The sequence below is a fragment of the Dermacentor variabilis genome, chromosome 3 (assembly GCF_050947875.1).
Source record: "Dermacentor variabilis isolate Ectoservices chromosome 3, ASM5094787v1, whole genome shotgun sequence".
In the NCBI taxonomy this organism is placed as follows: domain Eukaryota; kingdom Metazoa; phylum Arthropoda; class Arachnida; order Ixodida; family Ixodidae; genus Dermacentor; species Dermacentor variabilis.
Genome location: NC_134570.1, coordinates 68,455,185 through 68,473,619, shown reverse-complemented (window position 1 = coordinate 68,473,619; position 18,435 = coordinate 68,455,185). Strand labels below are relative to the sequence as shown.

Sequence of the window (18,435 nt, the reverse complement as noted above, 5' to 3'; positions counted from 1 at the left end):
TGAAGCAGAGCTGGTTAGGCCTAGGCAGCACGGCTGTGATGAAAATTTGCCAACGGTTGGTGGCGCGGCTGGTGGGAAGCTGTTGTGGCAAGCTCGGCATCAGTATGTTTGTACTGCTAGACCTCATCGGCGATCAAGCATGAAATCTCATGAATGCGCTAAACTGATGGCTGTAGTTGCAGAGTTTTGGGTCTGCATACAGCCCCCTATGTGTCTGCAGAGTTTGCCAGCGACCACTCGGCAACAGGGGTTGATGTGTTAGAGTGCATCAAAAAAACCCCGAGGCTGTTGGAAATAACCTGGAACCTTCTCCTGCAGTATTCTTCATGGCTTCAGAATGTGCCTGACAAAACAATGAATTCATGTGTGAGATAGAGAAAGTACAGATTTTCAATGTAGCTATTTTGTCTGAATTGCTGATGTGGGCCATAGGCACATGTATCATGGAAAAGTGGACAACAAAGCACCCAGACTGCTTTAATTTGGCTTGTAATGTTCGCCTCTGAACAATTATTTTACAAGCACGCTTCCTGAAACTTGCAATTTTCTTTCGGATATATCCTGTAGGGGTCTGAAAGGAACTCCTTAAGCAGTGTTGTTTGGTACCTTTCGCAGAGGGGAATGATTAGCTCACATAGCGCAAACCCTGTGCACAGTCTGAGGGATGGTGCTTCCATTGTAGCAGTGGATGACAAGTTCAGCATCACTTTCCATGAAAAGGGCTCCTATTCACCAGCACTTTTCGTTCTAAAGCACTTCATGCTTGTATCGATCTGTGACGACAGGTGAATGACACTACAGTGGCAATCTTGCTTCATGTTCTTTCGCAGATATTTTATTCATTGTGATTCACTGTATACTTAGTTCATTAACAATGCGGAAATGGAATTGAAGTTTACAAAATGTGTTCTAGTGCTTGAGACTGTGTGGACGATGCTGTGATGTGGAGGGCCACATGGTAGAGAGATGCATGCATATCTTTTATGGATGTTCGAAGAGTGAAATTTTCTAATCAATTACTAGTATTCAAGAAAAACAAGAATCAAATATCTAATTGAACAGCAAATATTTTCCAATTTCTAAACAAAGTGAGACATAAAGTTTGTGTTGTTTACTTGGTAAGAAAGGCTTAGTTATGTTATTTCATACATGTATGTAATGCCGTTCACAATAGGACATTCTGTTAACTGAGGAAACTGCCGAAAATCTGCTGAAAACACCTATTTTCGCCCTCCCCTAGGAAGAGTTTCAAGCAATAATTATTGTTTACAATGTTCGATTATGGTATTTACTCGATTCTAACATGCTTCTTTGTTCTTTTTTGTTCCTTATTCAAAAATATTAGGTTGAAAGTTGTCTGTGTGGTGCAGTCGAACACAATACCAAAACTGCCTTCGCGGCATTTGTATGATTTACCGCATAACACAGATAAATTGCGGCGGAGCTGACTTTAGGAAACCGGCCGCCGTTGTGCGACACCTATTTAGACCATCTTTATTGCGATAGCAATTATGTGGACACTCGAGGCACATTCCTATCATTGGCGTTGCCATGAGGTTCTGGATAGAGTTCAAGGGCGATAAAATCTTCGCCGTATGCTGAATGTGCCAGTGAAAGTGTGCGAGGGTGAGCTGGCGATCGCAGCTCAACCTCGTGCCTGCAATGGCAGAAAGCGGGGAGGAAGCGCGCCACCTCCCATCCGTGCTAGGCTTCAGGGGGAGGGCAGGGGAGGGGGGAGGTGTTCTACTCCGGGTGGCCGTGCACGCTCGGGCAGGCTGCTGTATCTTGAAAGCCATCTGCGATGGGTACAGAGTCTGCGCTGCGTTATGCTTTCGCATCTTAGTTCGCGCTGATCCGAGCGGCTGCGTCAAGGTCAAATAGCTCATTGGTGCTGCCGGGTTTCGTCACTGCAGCGTTTTGACAGCTAGATTCCACCGTCATTGAGTGAGATTGTGTTCATGTTACCTTGCGTGCATGTCACACCATGGTTGGTAATGTAGTTAGTATGTTTACAAGTTTGTATGGCCGATAAAGCCACTATCATTACTTTATATAGCTGTCCACTGATTTGCTATTGCAATTGGTGCTGTGCCTTTTAAGCGAAACTGCGACTTTTTCTTGCTAAACAATTGGGTGTGTGTTAGGTCTCTACTTTGTTTAGGAGCTTTCATTTCATTTGTACGTTAGTTTTCCACTTTCGACAAGTAGAAGGTGGGCGCTCTTTTTATTGGGGTGCATGTTAGAATTGGGAAATTATTGCCGAATTATTCAATGGTTTGTTTTGGCATTTTTTCTGCACCTTGTTTAATTTGACCCGCTGTATAATTAGATCAGTTTCGTCGATGCCACCAAGTTCTAAGTAATGGAATTAAACATGATTGAATATTTATAGATTTTGAATAATGAATTCTTGAAGTAGTAGCAAGAACTTTTCTATTCGTGTTTGAAATTTTCAGATATTCACACACCCTTAATATGTTTATTGCACTCCCAATTGATTGATGTCTATGGTAGGTTCCACTATGGCCCCACATTGATGTGTAAAAGAGAATATAAATTTGCCATCTCAATCCTTACCGCTCCTGTTACACACGTTGGTGCATTGTAAAGGTAACTGGGTAATGCTATTATGGTCTTGACTTTTACTCACCTTTCAGGCTGCTTAGTTTATTTCTTAGGCCCAGAGAATGACACTGAGGTCTCAACTTTTGTTGCTTAGATGGTGCCTGCCAATGGAATGTTGCCAAAAGGCTATGAAACTGAGAATAGTGACTGCAGTTCCTCACTGATATTCACGAGAGAAACAATATTGGTGCTGATGAAACACGCCATTCATTTTCTTTTTCCCCTCTGCACCACGTAATCAGACGACACTCCCATCGATGGTGACAATCCTGATCACATTCAGTGGATCCACGAGAAAGCAACAGAGCGTGCCAGCGAGTACAACATCAGTGGAGTTACCTACAGGCTTACACAAGGCAAGTGTCATTTTATCTGTGAAGCTTTTATCTCACAAATGCAGGTTTTTCCTGTAGTGTGGAAGCAATATCCATTGCGAAAAATAATGCAGGGGCAAAGATCTTGTTTCTTTAAATTACATACGCAGTGATGCCGTCTCCTGGGAGCTTGAGAAAGACACAAAAGTGTGCGACTAGCTAGTAAGCCACAGTGTGCCTGTGGCACATGGCATGTGATGCACCAGCGGGTCATTAAACAGGAGTTGGAACCTCTAAATGGGGTTTTACAGGACATGTTAATGTTTCAGTGCGTGTGGATGGTGTCCTCAGTGCAACAATAAAACTTACACTAGAGTGCTGTGAACTGTGCTGTACCAAACTTGCGCAGAAACATTTAATGTAGGTTTGCTGCCAAGCATGTGTCGCAACAGTGAGGCAAACTGTCCCACTTGAGCTGACATGTTTTGAGTTGGCCAAAACCAACAATGACAAACGAGGGCACTTGTACGTGTGCAGTTAACCCAACAACTGTCTTTACTGCAAGCGTGGCTCTTGACAGATAAAAAACTGGTGCATTCTTTTGGATAACTAATGTCTTGGTGTGCAGGGTTAGGATAGTTTCATTTTTTTTTTGTTCTTGGCTGTTTTCTGCCTGTTAGACTTATGCAAGATGGTTGTTGGCTCCAAGCTGATGTAATCTTGCAAAGGCATACTGGCACTAGCTCTTCTCAAGTGTGTCTTTTTAACATGTGTGAGGCTGAGCATGCTGCAATGTTAAATGTGGCAGTAGCCAAGCTTTCAGTGAATGCAGTTTCTAGTCCAATGCTGTCTGCATGTTACTGCTCCTTGTTTTTGTCATTGGCTCACACTGGTTCAAGAGATACACATTAATAATTATAGTTTGTTTGTACGTAGTGGTGAAAAATTAAGAGCACTTTTGAGGAATGTTAACTTATGCTCTATTAACAAATTACACTTCTTCAGCTGTGAGGAGGCCTTTCCTATTATGTGAGAAGGCTTGGTAACCCAGAAAAGATGAAAAAAATAATAGTCTGGAGGTGACGTCACCCTCATGTTTCCTGCAACAGCTATCACAACTCTGTGGGTTTCGACAGCGGCTGTTGAAGTTTATTTAGGCATTTATTAACCCATTCTAAGCCATAGACAAGATGGGTTTGTTCACCTCTTTTGGGTAAGAAGTGCCAAGGACAAGTTCAGCTCGCTGACAGTCCATTTAATTTTCGTGGAGTGCCATGGACGAACTGATTTAGTCTTGGTGCTTTGTCATGCTTATAGTAGATGGCAATACGCGATCTGTGGGGCTATGCAAACAGGAGAAATAGCTTAACAAGGCTTGCTGCTGGGCTGGTTAGACCCTGGTATATAGTAAACTTAAGGGAGCACAAAAAAGGAGATAAACAAGACTGCACAAGGGGGTGCTACTTGGGGCAAATGAGTGGTTCGGGGATGACCAGGTCTGAGGGCAAGCCGCAACACTAAAAAACAAGGGAAATGCGCATCTGCCTGCAGGCTGCGATAGCTGCAAGTGTGCCCCATTGCTTGGCGAGATGAGGACATTAGGTTGATGCAGGGACACTGTGGCATGTGAGCTTTTGGAAGCTTTCTTTATGAAGAAAAGGGGTGGTCACTGTCAAAAATAATGTACAGCGCGAAGGACAAGGACTGCGAAGACGACATACACAGCGCTGTCCTTGTTCTTATACCTTCTCATTCCTTGTCCTTCGCGCTGTACATTATTTTTGATCATGAATTACCAACTAGCTCAAGCAACCACCCTAGTGGTCATTGTGTTCGTGACGCATGTTTTAGCTTGAGGAAGGGAGAAGCGAAGTTGCTGGAAATGATGTTTTGACAAGGTTTATATGTCTGATAAAGGACGGGCAGAAAATTTTCGTGTTTAGTGCCCCTGTGGTGTTTGTGTCATGCATGTACAAACGTTAAATTTTCATTTCTTCCTTTCACTTTTTCCCAAGAGGAGTCAATTGTTAATGAGCACTTGTGTTGTCCAGTCTTGTCCATGTCCTTTTTTGTGCTCTTTTAATTTATACTCTCTAAAGCAGGAGAGAGTTAATTCTAGAGGAGAAAGCAAAACATGTTGGCAACTTGGGTGTTTAAAAATAATTCGGACATTTTTGTCATAATTCGGTATAGTAAGCATGTCACAGAAGGTGTTAATGATTAAGGGTTGCATTGCATTTTAGAGAAGCCGAAGCCTCTACATTGCATGTTTTAATAACTTTTCCAGCGCTGAATTGATCCAAATTGGAAAAAATATTATGGAACCCATGCTGTCACACTGATGTACTGGGGCTGAGATTTTGGCATGAAATTAAGAAATACGAAGCTTTAGTAATGGTTTTTTTCCACTACTGTAGTACCACATGACGTGTTACCAGCAATGAGGACTCGGACAAAGAGCCATTTGTAAAATAAAGTTCGTTTCCGTCTCCACTAGTGGTAAGCATTCTTCATAAAATGTACGAAACTAGCATTTTGCAAAAAAATGATTTACTTATCTAAACTACTTTACTGTTGCTCTTAAAGGGACCCTGAAACGATTTTGACGATTTCGTAAAAATGCACTAGTCATTAGGGTTGGCCTTTCTGATCATTAAGTGGCGCATTTGAGTGCTCTGCGTAAAGCAGGTACACTCAAATCTTGTTGCTATGAACACCACATTGACGAATGTCTCAAATTTACGAATATATTATAAATCCTCGCCAGATTGGTTATATATTCAATGTAAAAATATTTCAAAACTACGAATTTCAATACAGCGCATATTTCAGAATTACACACATAGTTTATTTGCCCCTTTATAACCAAGGAACATCGGTATTACAAATTCGGCTAAAAGTAACAGCGCTGCAACTCTCACGTGAAACAGAAACCGCGAGTGCAGTAGCTATCATCATCACCACGTCGCTTGCCAACTGCTTCACCAAAAACTTCAAGAACTTTACGACAAAGCTTTGGCAAGGTTTGTGCGAGATCCAACGACGAATGAATGATATTGTGCGACGGCACCAAGAAGAAGCAAATGCAGTTTTTGCTGCAGGACAAATTGGACTTATTACAGGAAATGGATGTAGGGAAAAAACAAATCGACGTGTCCAGACAGCATGGCATTGCCCCATCGATCGTTGTGACCATATCGAAAGACCGTGACAAGATTGTCAAGATTGCTCCTGCGATGAAACAGCTGTGACTGGGAAACTTTCAAAATGTAGGCCAGGCTGTTCTCGCGTGGCTCAAAGATGCCAGACTGCAAAACGTTCCCGTGTCTGACCCATTGCTCCAAGAAAAAGCCTGCAAATTTGCCGGTGCACTTGAAATAACTGGGTTTGACGCAAGTGCAGGTTGACTTTTTTGTTTCTGCCAAAGGAATGGAATAACTTAGCAGGTAGTCCCAGCCAAGGAAAAGGCTGCTGACAAAGAAGGGCGCGAATTCCTGGTGCAATGATCGTTTTCTAGAGGTGGCTGAATCGTGCTCTGAAGACAATATTTTCAATGTGGATGAGACCGCATGTTTTTATCAGCTCCTGCCAGTCTGGACGACGCATTTCAAAGGGCAGCAGTGCAAAGGAGGGAAGAAGTCGCATTTCCGTGTGAAAGTCCTGCTCTGCTGCAGTGTTACAGGTACGAAGAAAATTAAACCGCTCGTCATTGGCAAGTACGCGAAGCCTCGCCGCATGAAAAACGTCATGTCGTTACCGTATGACTACCGCGCCAACAAGCAAACCTGGATGACCAGAGAACTCTTTTCCGAGTGGCTCATCAAACTCGGCGACCAAATGAGGAGGGATAACCGAAGAATTCTACTGGTTGTTGACAACTGCTCTGCTCACATTGTGAATGTTTGCTTGACGCACGTTCTCTTGGAGTTTCTGCCGCCGAACAACACGTCCTTGCTGCAACACCTAGACCAGGGCATTATAGAAATGTGAAAGCAGAATTTCATAAGTGCCTTGTGCAGCGGTTGGTTATCCACCTCCACCTAAAGCAGCTGACTGCAATCAATATTCGTCAAGCAGCGGAAATGCTCCCAGGAGCTTAGTGGGACTTTAAGGCGTCCACCATTGGCAACAGCTGGCGAAAAGCAGGGCTTGTCAAAGCGCCTGTGTAGCTTCAATATGACCTGGAGGCAATAGACAACAACCCAGGAGACCTGTGGACCGAGGTTGTGGAACTGCTGCCCGCCGTCTCTTTCTTCGACGACTACGTGGAGAGCAACAGCGCAGCACTAATGGAGGCGGACCTGACCACTGAAGAGATTGTTAACTGTGTTCGCGACGTCTCCAGTGACGATGACGACCCGAAGGAACCTCGACTGTGGGTCACCAAACACAAAATATGAGATCGTGTCGAACATTGATATTTTAGTGCACATGAACAAAGTCCACACTTTCATCGCTTGGCGCAATGATGTACCCGATGAGGTATTGCGCAAAGTGGAAGATGTAGACGCATTCCTAATCGGTTGTGCGTGCTGCATGTGCCAGAAGAAAATCGCTGATTTCTTCAAATAAAGCAGCTTTGAAGTGAGTGAAACATTTTATTTGAGAGTATGTTTGTCTGTACTCACGCCTGCTGCCAAGGTACATCATTTTCATTCTTAGGTTTGTCCACTGGCTTATAAACGCATGTTTTTCATTACAACGATATTTCAACATAACGAATGATTTTCGGCAGCCTTGCGTGATTCGTTATATCAATATTTGACATAATTTGCTAGGGGGTTTTAAAAATGTGCATCACTACCGATTGCGGCATGCCACTCCCCTGAGCTTTCAGCCACCCCTGACCAAGCGACGTCAGGTGACCATATGATGCCAGTAGGGCGAGCTATTCGATTGGCTGCCCAGGGTACGTCATTGATAATTTTTCCAACATTATGGGGAACAAATGTTGTTTGTAATAGTCCAAATGTTAGTTAATTTGTTTCTGTAATAAAGAAAGTAACAGAAAGGACAATGTAACGCTACACTCGAGCACTTTCAGCACACAGAAAGTGTTGTCTGCTTTTGCTACAGCATGCTCCCAGTTTACGCGAGCTGCATTGTGGGCTGCAAACGTTGCGCTCGGCAACATGTCAAGCTGCGACATTGTGTCCCTCTGCAAGGCAAACATGCCAGCAGAGTGGCTGCAGTGCTGGTTGGCGGTATCCGATCGGCACCAGCACCGGTGCATTTGTGGCCGTCACTTTATGCTCAGAGATTACTATATACCACTATAATGTTTCGCGTGTTCGGTATTTGGATTTGCAAGTGGACTGAGCCTGGGTGTATTAAGGGATGAGCTGAGGTGCAAAAGCATACCTGCCAACCTTCCAAATTTGCCCGGGAGGCTCCCGATTTTTTACTGAACTTTCCGATTGTACGATCACTATCTTATATCTCCCAAAAAGTGGTCTCTGTTCACGCAATAATGGTTTTTGCGAAACTGGCAACGCAGAATCTACAGCCACATCGTAATCAGCATCACCAACAACGGCAGCACTAGCACCATCGGTATCATCAACTAAGCAGCTAAGTACAGTGCCTAGTAAGCCGACCAAAACTAGAGCCAATGTAGTTCTTGCATTTCATGCATGCCTTCCTCCATGGTGCATCTTGTTGCTGCTGCTTGTGTGTATGATTAGTGTTGGCTGGGCCGTGTGTGCGGTGCACCGTGTAAAGTTGGAATCCTCGTGTGCTTGATGCCATGGCACTATCAAAGCTCAAGAAAAGGCATTTGCAAAAGTTTTTACGAACTTATACTTCCGAATTTCCGTGCTTTTTGACATCAAGAAAAGGAGAACATTTTACATTTTGTACAACATTTGGATGCGACGTCAGCGTGTCTCACGGTGTCAGCGGCGACTTGAAATTGTACGTTTCCATGGCGAAGTATCAAAGCTATGTTCGCACAGCTGAGCAGCAAGGCAACATAGTGAACTTTCTCCGGAACAAGTGTGACAACAGTATCATACGTGTGGAGTGCCTGCTTACGGGATTCCTTGTTGAACGCAAGCTACCCCTTAGTGTCAGCGACTACGTTGGGCCCCTTCTATGGAAAATATTTCCGCAATGCGACGAGGCGATGCGCTATGGATGTGGGCACAACTCTGAAACCCAACTCTGATGAAACGCAACTATGAAGAATGCGGAGGTGGCCAACCTGAAATTTATTTCACAGGCATTGCTCTCGAGTCTTTGTTTCTTTATTCAGAGTTTCCCTCAGCTGCTGCCTCAAGATTCCAATGAATCTGCTGAAGATGCATTAGATGCTCTCGAAGCTGAGTTTGCCACACTACAGGCGTACAGTCTTCCAGAGGACATTCTGAATGGAGAAAGGTGGGACATGCAGTGGTGTATAATTGGAAAAATGAAAAACACTGACGGAAAACATGTTTCAACGAGTTGCTAAGGCGATGCTGTATATACTCGTGATACCGCATAGCAATGCAGAGTGTGAGAGGATTTTTAGCACGGCGCGAAAAACTAGGACTGAGTTCCGCTCATCAGTGTGCAACACAACCCTCCAACACCTGCTACTAGTGAAGGGCCATCAGTCTGGACCATGTTTTGAGCAAAGCTACTCCGACAAATTTTTGAAGTGATCAAAGTCTAGTACTGCAAGGTCCTGCAAAAGGACTCATAGAACACTGCCTGAAAGTTTGAGCGGAACCCCCCCCTCCCCCCCTCCAGTCCCACCATAGTTGAAACAGTTAATGCAACCCCCCCCCCACCTTTGGCGTGAATAAGTCTCCCGATTTTCGATCTCGCCAGGTTGGCAGGTATGCAAACGTGAACTTGCACGAACTTGCATGAACTTGAACCGCTGCACGATGCAGCCACTTGGTGGCACAGCTAAACCAAGCACAGAACTCGTATAGCAGTTCCCTAGTGTATTCCACTTTGCTGCTGGTGTAAATGTTTATCAAAATTGTGAACACATTTTTCGAAATGTTTATAATCTTTCACACTTGGTTACAGCAATATTAGCTTTTTGTTTGGCTGGTTAAGCTCTGTGGCTGGACCGTGCAGACCGATCAGGCTGCTCACGCTCATCTATGCCAAACTCCTTCATCACAGCATTATTAGTGTGAAGGGGATTCAGCTTGCATCTCCACCCATTCCTCAAGATGCCCAGCTTGTATGTGGTTACCGGAATACCAGACACGCTTGGCTCTGTGACAAAATGTTCGCAACGCACGCTGCTTCGATAGCTCTAGCTTGGGATCGAGTACCATGTGGCTGGCGGAGAGGTTGGAGAAGCTTCGCACGCTGTCTCCAAGACAACCGGAAGTAGACAACATGACGTCCCATCATGACACAAAGCCCATGAAGGCGGAGCTTAGCCCCGAACACTCGGCGAAAGAGTTGAGAAAAAGCATGGCTATGGAGGAGGGTAACTTGTAATTGTCTGTAGCTTCCCTAATGTGAAACACTTCGCACAAATTGTGGCGCGAATGTTTTACTGTAGCTGTACCCTCTACGTCTACAAAATTTGTCCAAACCTTCTGAGGGACCCTTAAGTCCCACTATTACATGACTCTATGAAAATTGAATAAAAAGTGTGAAGCAACCACTGTTTGGCCACAGCAGTGAAAAGTATTGGCTACCATATTTAAAGTATTGATTCCAATATTTGAACAATTCTAATGCACCCCTGAATCTTATGCGCACCCAATTTTTGCGTACTTAAAGTAAGAAAATAAAGGTGCATCTGATTGTAACATGCACCTGATTATAACATGCACCTGAATGTAATATGCGCCTGATTTATAAAAGAAAAATATAGCATGGCTCTACGTTTGCAATAATAAAAAAAAATGTGGTCAATTTTCACAGAAGGCAAACATTTTTTAGCGAGTTTTCATAATGAAAGCGGCCCATATCATTACCATTCGTGCTTTATTAGCCTCAGATACCAAGAAAACAAGGTGGTATTCTTGAGCAATCGCCTTTAGAGTTACTGCTATCACTTTCATCAGATATTACATGGCTCAGCATCGGGTTTGACAAGATATGCGGTAGAAAGCATTCTTGGCACTCTGCTCAGATAGCGAGCTTCGTGCAGCGCCAGAAATGCTGGTGACCTTATGCACCTGCGCATCTGGTACCATGCCGTGCGAAATCTCTCAGAAGTGACAGTACCTCTGAAAGTGATCACAGTTGAGCACGAAATGGATCTACAGCAACCTTCAAGAAAAAGCGGTCTGCCGCCTCTCGTGGTAGCGATGACACTGTGTCTGACAGTAGACTGTTGGCTATGCCGCGCAGGCAAATTTCGGACCCATTTTTTTCGGCAAAAAGACGTGCATTAGATTCATGCAAATATGGTATCAAGAGCGTTCTCTTGCTTGTTGTCGTGCAGACAATGACACATTCATGTTCTACATGCTGTTTCCCTTAACCTCCGTTGACATTGCAGGTGTAGTTAAGAGGATTATACCCGCTGTGGCATCAACCAACGCAGTGATAGCTGCAGTCTGTGTTAATGAAGTTTTCAAGATCGCTACCAGGTAATGTTGTCACAGAAAGTCTGCCCCATCATGCATGTTGCTATAGTTTGTTTCTCGCGACTCAGAGTGATGCGAACACAGAGTTAATTGTGACATTAAAAGTGGAGTTAACCAGTGCGACAAATGGGTGTCTGCTGCATTACTGCTGTCAAACCTTGGCAGTATATAACTAATTCATACCTATCACAAAAATGTCTTTGTTATATCAGATATTTTTTATTAGCATACATTGTTTGCATGAAGATAATGGGGATAAAGCATTTCAGATTTGTACCGTTATATGGCTGACCTAATGGGATGCCGTGTTGTGTTGTCTTCACAGCTGCTGCAACCCTCTGAACAACTATGTGGTTTTCAATGACACCGATGGCATCTACACGTACACTTTTGAAGCTGAACGAAATGTTGAGTAGATATTTTTCTTCATGTCCTAGCATAAACAGCTGTGTGAGTGAACTTCTTAATTTACTGAAGTCAATAAAAAATCTGCTGTGTTTGTCTCCGTTTATTCAAATGACGACAGTTGCGACTTAGGTCCTTGAGATTGCAAGTTGGAGTAAGGTGACATTTAGAATATCCAATATAATGTTTTAATAATGGCTGTTTCTCTGGAGCCATCTTTATTTGCACCTTTGGGTGTGTACCAGTGGGTTTATGGGACATGTTCCTCCTTTTTATTGCAATAATACCTAAACAGCAGGGCTCATTTAACCGATGGAAAGCACCATATCAGTTATAGATTTTCTCTTATCATTTCTTGTATTGGTCTCATTTGTTACAAGTTTTCTTCTTTTCTTTTTTCGTTTATTGTTTAGCAACAAATCTGTCCAGCTTGAATGGTATAAGGATTGTGTTTGCTACTGTCAATGTCATGCTTGCTGCTTCAGTTCTTTCTGCAAGTTCTTTGCATGGGCAGTATTTTAATTGTTACCACTTGTTCTTACATACCAACATTCTGATTTCCACTCAGGAAAAATGTCTCGCCTGCAGTCAGGTTCCTGTCACACTTCACTTTACTGAAGAGACCAAGCTGCAAGAAATCTATGACCACCTGATCAACAGCCATGATTAGTAAGTCGCAGCTTAATAATGTGTAAACTTCGTTACAAATGTTTTGGGAAATGCATCATGCATGTTTCACTGTGAGGTCACTGTGGATGTCTGAATAAGGTGTGTTCACTAGGCAAGCAGGATGAATTTGCAACTTTCCTCCTACTTGTTTCTTTAATTTTGTCGATCTTGAGGGCTCATTTGTTATGTTATCTTCATTGACGTTGTTATCATGATCATCATCACTGGATGTGGACATAAGATTTGTACAGGCTTGGCAACTGGGGGCCTTATTCACTGGGAAGAAAATGTGTGACAAATGCAAAATTTTTTGCTTGCATATGAAATGTATAATACACACAACTGGAAAAGAAAGGCCTTGATTCAAATACAATATAAAAAGGAACGTGTGCAGTATGCAAATTTTTATTGTCCGAGTGATGACTAGCAAAACGTTGTATAAAGGCACACTAAATCAAATTGGGCTGGTAAAATATTCTTTCAAGACCTTATTTTCGTTAATACCGTGGCAATTGGTTGATAATGAGAAGGGAAAATGAAGGTCAAAGTTTGTTTTTTGAAATTCACCCCGAAACACCATCGGTTGTACGTCGGTGTGACGTTATGAATATTGAAGTGATGCTTTTTGTGTTTTGACCATTGCGGCTCAGTAACAGTACTTGAAACTTGCCAAGTTCAGTCATGGTAAGCTGGTGTGGGATTTTTAAGGTGCTGTTGCCACTGATTTTTGGTTTTTGTATCTCTTCTCGCTTACCAGACCTCTTCTCATAGTATGTGTGGCTTTATTTTTTGTTATTGTGGAACAGTAATTTACTTATGGCACAGCTCAAATAAATTTTCTTTCTAGCATCCCCTTAAATAGAGAGAAGGGTTCTGTGAAATTGACAACTATCTATGTGGAAATGATGTTGAAAGTGAATTCAGCACTACTGCTAGTGATGCAACCTTAGGGGTTGATGACCTGTGGAAATATACATTTAGCTTGGTGTGGAGTGAGCAAGGTTAGGTTATACAGTATAGACAGAACAGAAGCAGTTGACCTTGTTTTTTGTAAAGAACACTGGTAGTTTGACTTTATCATGAAAAACAAAACAAATGAGGTCGTTTCCTCTCAGAGCTGTCAGTGCCATATGCCCTACCCTCTGCGCAAGTTAAGAAAGTCGGGTGTATATGTGTATCATTTAATACCAACGGCGTGGTACTCATCACAGAGGCTGAGTGGCTACAGCCTTCTACTACTGATGACAAGGTTGTGGGTTCGATCCTACTCAGTGTGGCATTAGTTTGCAAGAACACTCATGTACATGCTTTAGGTGCATGTTAAAGGATGCCAGGCCTCCACTATGGCATCTCTTGTACTCTGTGCGTCACATTGGCATGTGAAACCTCATCAGTCAATCATGCGAAAGCACGCTGTTAGCATATTACCGCAGCTTTAAAGTTTCCTATTTAAAGGACATCTTAGTGGGGCATTGTTGGCTACCTATGGATCAACATTTTTCAATGGTTAACTTACTGTGTACATTGCTCAGTGATTCAAACACAATAAACAGCCCACATGATGGCTGGCGATTGTAGTGCCAACGTTCAGCACTGCGTGATTGCTAGGGGGGGGGGTGCAAATGCAGCCACAATGCGCCACAAAAGCCCTCACATCCGTGATATGCCACAATGCATCAGCTCGGTGTCTCCAGCACTCAGCGGTGGCGGGAGAAGTGTCGGCCGCCATGAGAGTCGATTATCGCATTTGAATCGCCGAGCACTGTGTATCTGTTTCCGTGCCTTTCTTAAATGCAAAAATTGTTTGGTCTTGCAGTCAGATGAAGTCTCCAGGCATGACTACAAATGTCGATGGACGCAGCAAAACCTTGTACATGCCTTCGGTTCCCGACATAGAAAAGCGGACGAAAGAAAATCTCAAGAAAACCTTGAAGGGTAAGGAAAGAAAACAAAAACGCATTTATTTATTTATTTATTTATTTATTTATTTATGTATTTATTTATTTGTGATACCCTCAAGGCACATAATTGTACATTGCAGAGGGGAGGGGCGAGAATACATTCAAAGTGTAAAAAACAGGATAAGTTCAAGGAATTTCCAAGGAACAAAAGCAATATAAAGAAACTAGTAATGCATTCATAACAAATAAAACAGAGACTTACATAACATGAAAATACAGAAAGAGTACACTTTAGCAAGCAGACAATGTTCACGAATAAGTACATAATTATTCCATTTGCCACCATACATTATTTTATGTTGATTAGGGCATTCCTAAAATGAGTGGAGTCACTGATGCTTACTAATGATGTAGATAGATTATTCCAGGTGACTGAAGTCCTAGGAAGGAATGATTGTGAGCACGCGACGGTGTTGTGACGGGATACGTTAACATTAGGTACGTGGTCAGGACGACCACGTACAGTTTTAGCATCGCTAAAACTAACATGTTCTGTGCAGTTGCTGAGATGCGTTTTGTGGTAGAGTGCTGCCATTTTCTAAATATTTGCTTCAAGGTGTCAATAGTGCTGATAAAAATGGTGGCAATAGTGAGAGTGCGAAGCACATTCCATTCTCCATGGCAGGGGTGGTCGTCAGAAACCGACCCACCTTAAATCTCGCATTTCGAAAGCTGTCATATGCCTCACTTTTCGGCCACACTTTGCACCAAAGAGGCTGCGCATGTGAGCCCAGTAATGTTTTTATTTGCGGGCGTTATTAGCGATGGTAGTTTCTTTATCACAGCCTCGTTGACGCATAGCTTGGCCGAAAAGTTAGGCATATGATAGCTTGCGAAATGCGAACTTTAAGATGGATTGGTCTCTGCCAGTCACTCCTGCTTTCAAACATGGAATGAGCCTGGCATTCTCGCTATTGGCATGCTCGGGAACAGCAGCGCCACCTGTCGCGATTTTGCCGCTCCAGCCACCACTCACTTGTTCTCTTTTCTACTGGGTCTGTTCATCAGGAGGCTGTTATTAACATGTTTGCATACTTGTTGTTGCACATTTCGGGAAGTTTTCTTGTATTTCTGTGCTCATGTGTGTTCCATGCTTCTTTTCTCCCCCTTTATCCCCTTATCTTTTTTATCGGCTCTTATACTTTGTATAGTGTAAGGTAGTGAGCTGAATATTCTGCTCTGGCTCACCTCTCTGCCCTTCCTTTTTCAATCCTCATTATTATTATTATTATTATTATTATTATTATTATTATTATTATTATTATTATTTTGGAAGTTTGTCCAATTGCATAAATGTGCGAATACAGTTGCCGACTGATAATTCAGACTCGTTGGGGAGCGTCTAAAAGTCCTAATAATCGGTCGTCCGGAATATCAAATTTGCCAGTAATTAACTTTATATCACAAGTGATTAAAAAAAAAAAGGCGTGCCATATTCTCGTATGATCACTTTTGGCGATAGGTCATTTTGGGAGATTCAGCGGGACTAGCACCAGAAGCAATGATGTCTTCGAGCAACGGCATTCTGTTCTTTGTGCGGTGCCAACACTGTCTTATATAAGTGCCAGGAACACTGGTGGCTGTCGACACGTCTGGTGCTAGTGGTGCGAAATATTGCGAAAGGGAAAATATCTTCGAAGTGACGATCTGAGAATATGGGCCAAGTTTGCCAGTGCGGTTGTTGCGTGCATATACGCTTGCCTGTCGCATGTGATACGTAATGTTACTCATCTTCCAGCAATCAGTTTGTGTCTTCACCACTGTCATTCTGTTGCAACAGATCGATGAAAGTAGAGTCTATGCTGCATGCACCGGATCTTCATTCCCCTAGCATGATAACACAAGTCGGCCGCGCTACGATAGCTGAATGATCCTCAGTTTCTTCGCAACAGTCATTGTCCAATGGGTTCCTCACTTAATTAAAGGGGCCCTGAAATACTTTCCTAAGTTGTAGAATGACATTATGGTGACACTAAGTTGCCTTGCGAATCTCCTGCCGCAAAAAAGTGTCTAACCGTTCAGGCACAAGCAAGATTGGTCATAGTTATCGGACCGACTAGCAACCTGCTCTTGCATTTAAACTAGTGCACGGGAAGCTACACAGGGGAGATGGCAAGGGGGGGCAAGGGAAAACTTCTCTGCTGGCCCTGCTCGAAGGTTGAACTTCTCGCTAGCGAGACTGCTCGTGGCAGCACTCCGTGGCGACAGCGTTACCTACGCTGTGCTTCTCATGTCAGAGGCCACATGCAGCAGTCGCAGCAACACGCAACTGTCCTGTGTAGACCGGCAGTGCAAAGATGAAATTGTCTTTGTCTTATTGAGACTGCAGACATGTATTTTTCTTCTATTTAACTCAAATGAGCAATAATTGCATTACTGATAAGATTCTCAGTAGTCATGAAATCGACCAGTAGCTGTTGGTGGGTCCAGCTGCTTTTGACGATGCTGCGTGACGACATTGTGAAGGAGCACTTTTTCGCTTCTTTTGGCATGAGATTGTCAATTCTCCGCTGCACGCAGTGCAATAATATTTGACTCACATGTTCACTGGAGCCTCATTAACAGATCAACATTTTTTTACTATGTATCTTCAGAACGTCTTTCAGGGCTCATTAAACGCCACCCTTGCCGGTGCAGACAGAGCGTTGGCACCACTTAAAGCTACTTGAAGAAGTCGTCCGAGACCATGTCGCCACTTAACACGTAATTGAACTAATGCTGGGCGTGTGGAACTCGCACAACAATCCGCAAATGCAGCCTTTACAACTTCCTGGATTGACTTGAGATTTGGCGCAGTTGACTACTGGATCAACTAGGCTTCTGTAGTTTTGGTTTCAAGGAGGCACCGTCGACATGGCCGACGAACATGCTCTGGCGGCTTATCAGTTAAACCTAAGTACTGCTAGCTTTGCACAAATCGGCAGCTTTAATTAGCATGCGACTATGCATATGGAGTCTGAATTATTGAACGCAGTAAGGATCAACGCGTCCGAAATTTCGATCGTAGTTATACATTGTCTGTGGGGCCAGCGGCGGTGATGTGATGCTTTCTAATTAATTGAGAATGTCCGAGTGATCGGTTGAAAACCTATGCAAATACAGGTGAGTTTATACATGAAACTAGAAATCCTAATCTGGTAGTCTTGTGGGATGAATTAAGGTCCACTATTTCTCTTTTACCGTATAATTCAATATACGTGTGGCAACGATTTACGTTGCCTCGCATCAGTTGCAAAAGAAAGCACTACGAATGGTGCGACAAAAAAAGTTCACAGCCGACGATATAGCAAACCTTTCGTTAACTCGAAGTCTGATATCCCGAAATATCGGGTGTGTCGATGTTTGTGTCCCGCCGCTGTGTCAGCTCCGTGTATTTTTCGCCCCCTTATCTCGCAAGGTTTTCACGCCGGACTCCGAATATCTCGAAATCTCGACTGTGGAAATACCAGAGAAAGGTCGCTACCCAAAGGTTTACATATTTTTGTGTGCGTCGGTGGCATCGCCAAAAAGTGAAAAAAAAAAAAAAGAATTCTGCGGCCACGGCGACTTCCGATTAACGGCGTCAACAAATGTTCGCGCGCGCGCACCATGTGGTTGCGCCGGCTTGCACAATCTCTTGGAGTACAGGCCCTGACGTCACTCTCGGAGAAACCTCCTCGGACTGGCGCTTATGGGGCAACTATGTACCGCCCATTTTCACGCAGAGGCCGAGAGCGGCTTCGCAGTTTGCGCCGCGCTGACCAGGGTCATGCGAGAGAGAGAGAGAGAGAGAGAGAGAGAGAGAGAGAGAGAGAGAGAGAGAGAGAGAGAGAGAGAGAGAGAGAGAGAGAGAGAGAGCACAACCAGCGCCCCAACCGTGGTGTCAAAATCCCCGCCTAGCGACGGCACCCTCTAAGAAATAGACACCGATTT

At 43.6% G+C, this 18,435-nt stretch overlaps 1 protein-coding gene across 1 annotated transcript in view; it reads left to right on the top strand.

Moving 5' to 3' along the window:
- The window catches only part of Uba3 (Ubiquitin-like activating enzyme 3), a 35,803-nt gene that overhangs the window by 15,668 nt on the left and 1,700 nt on the right, over positions 1–18,435 (top strand). Inside the window, exons 10-14 of the mRNA XM_075685526.1 lie at positions 2,868–2,981; positions 11,401–11,491; positions 11,814–11,895; positions 12,462–12,562; positions 14,379–14,497. Of these exons, the coding sequence (XP_075541641.1) occupies positions 2,868–2,981; positions 11,401–11,491; positions 11,814–11,895; positions 12,462–12,562; positions 14,379–14,497 (507 nt within the window). The remainder of the gene's footprint in view (positions 1–2,867; positions 2,982–11,400; positions 11,492–11,813; positions 11,896–12,461; positions 12,563–14,378; positions 14,498–18,435) is intronic.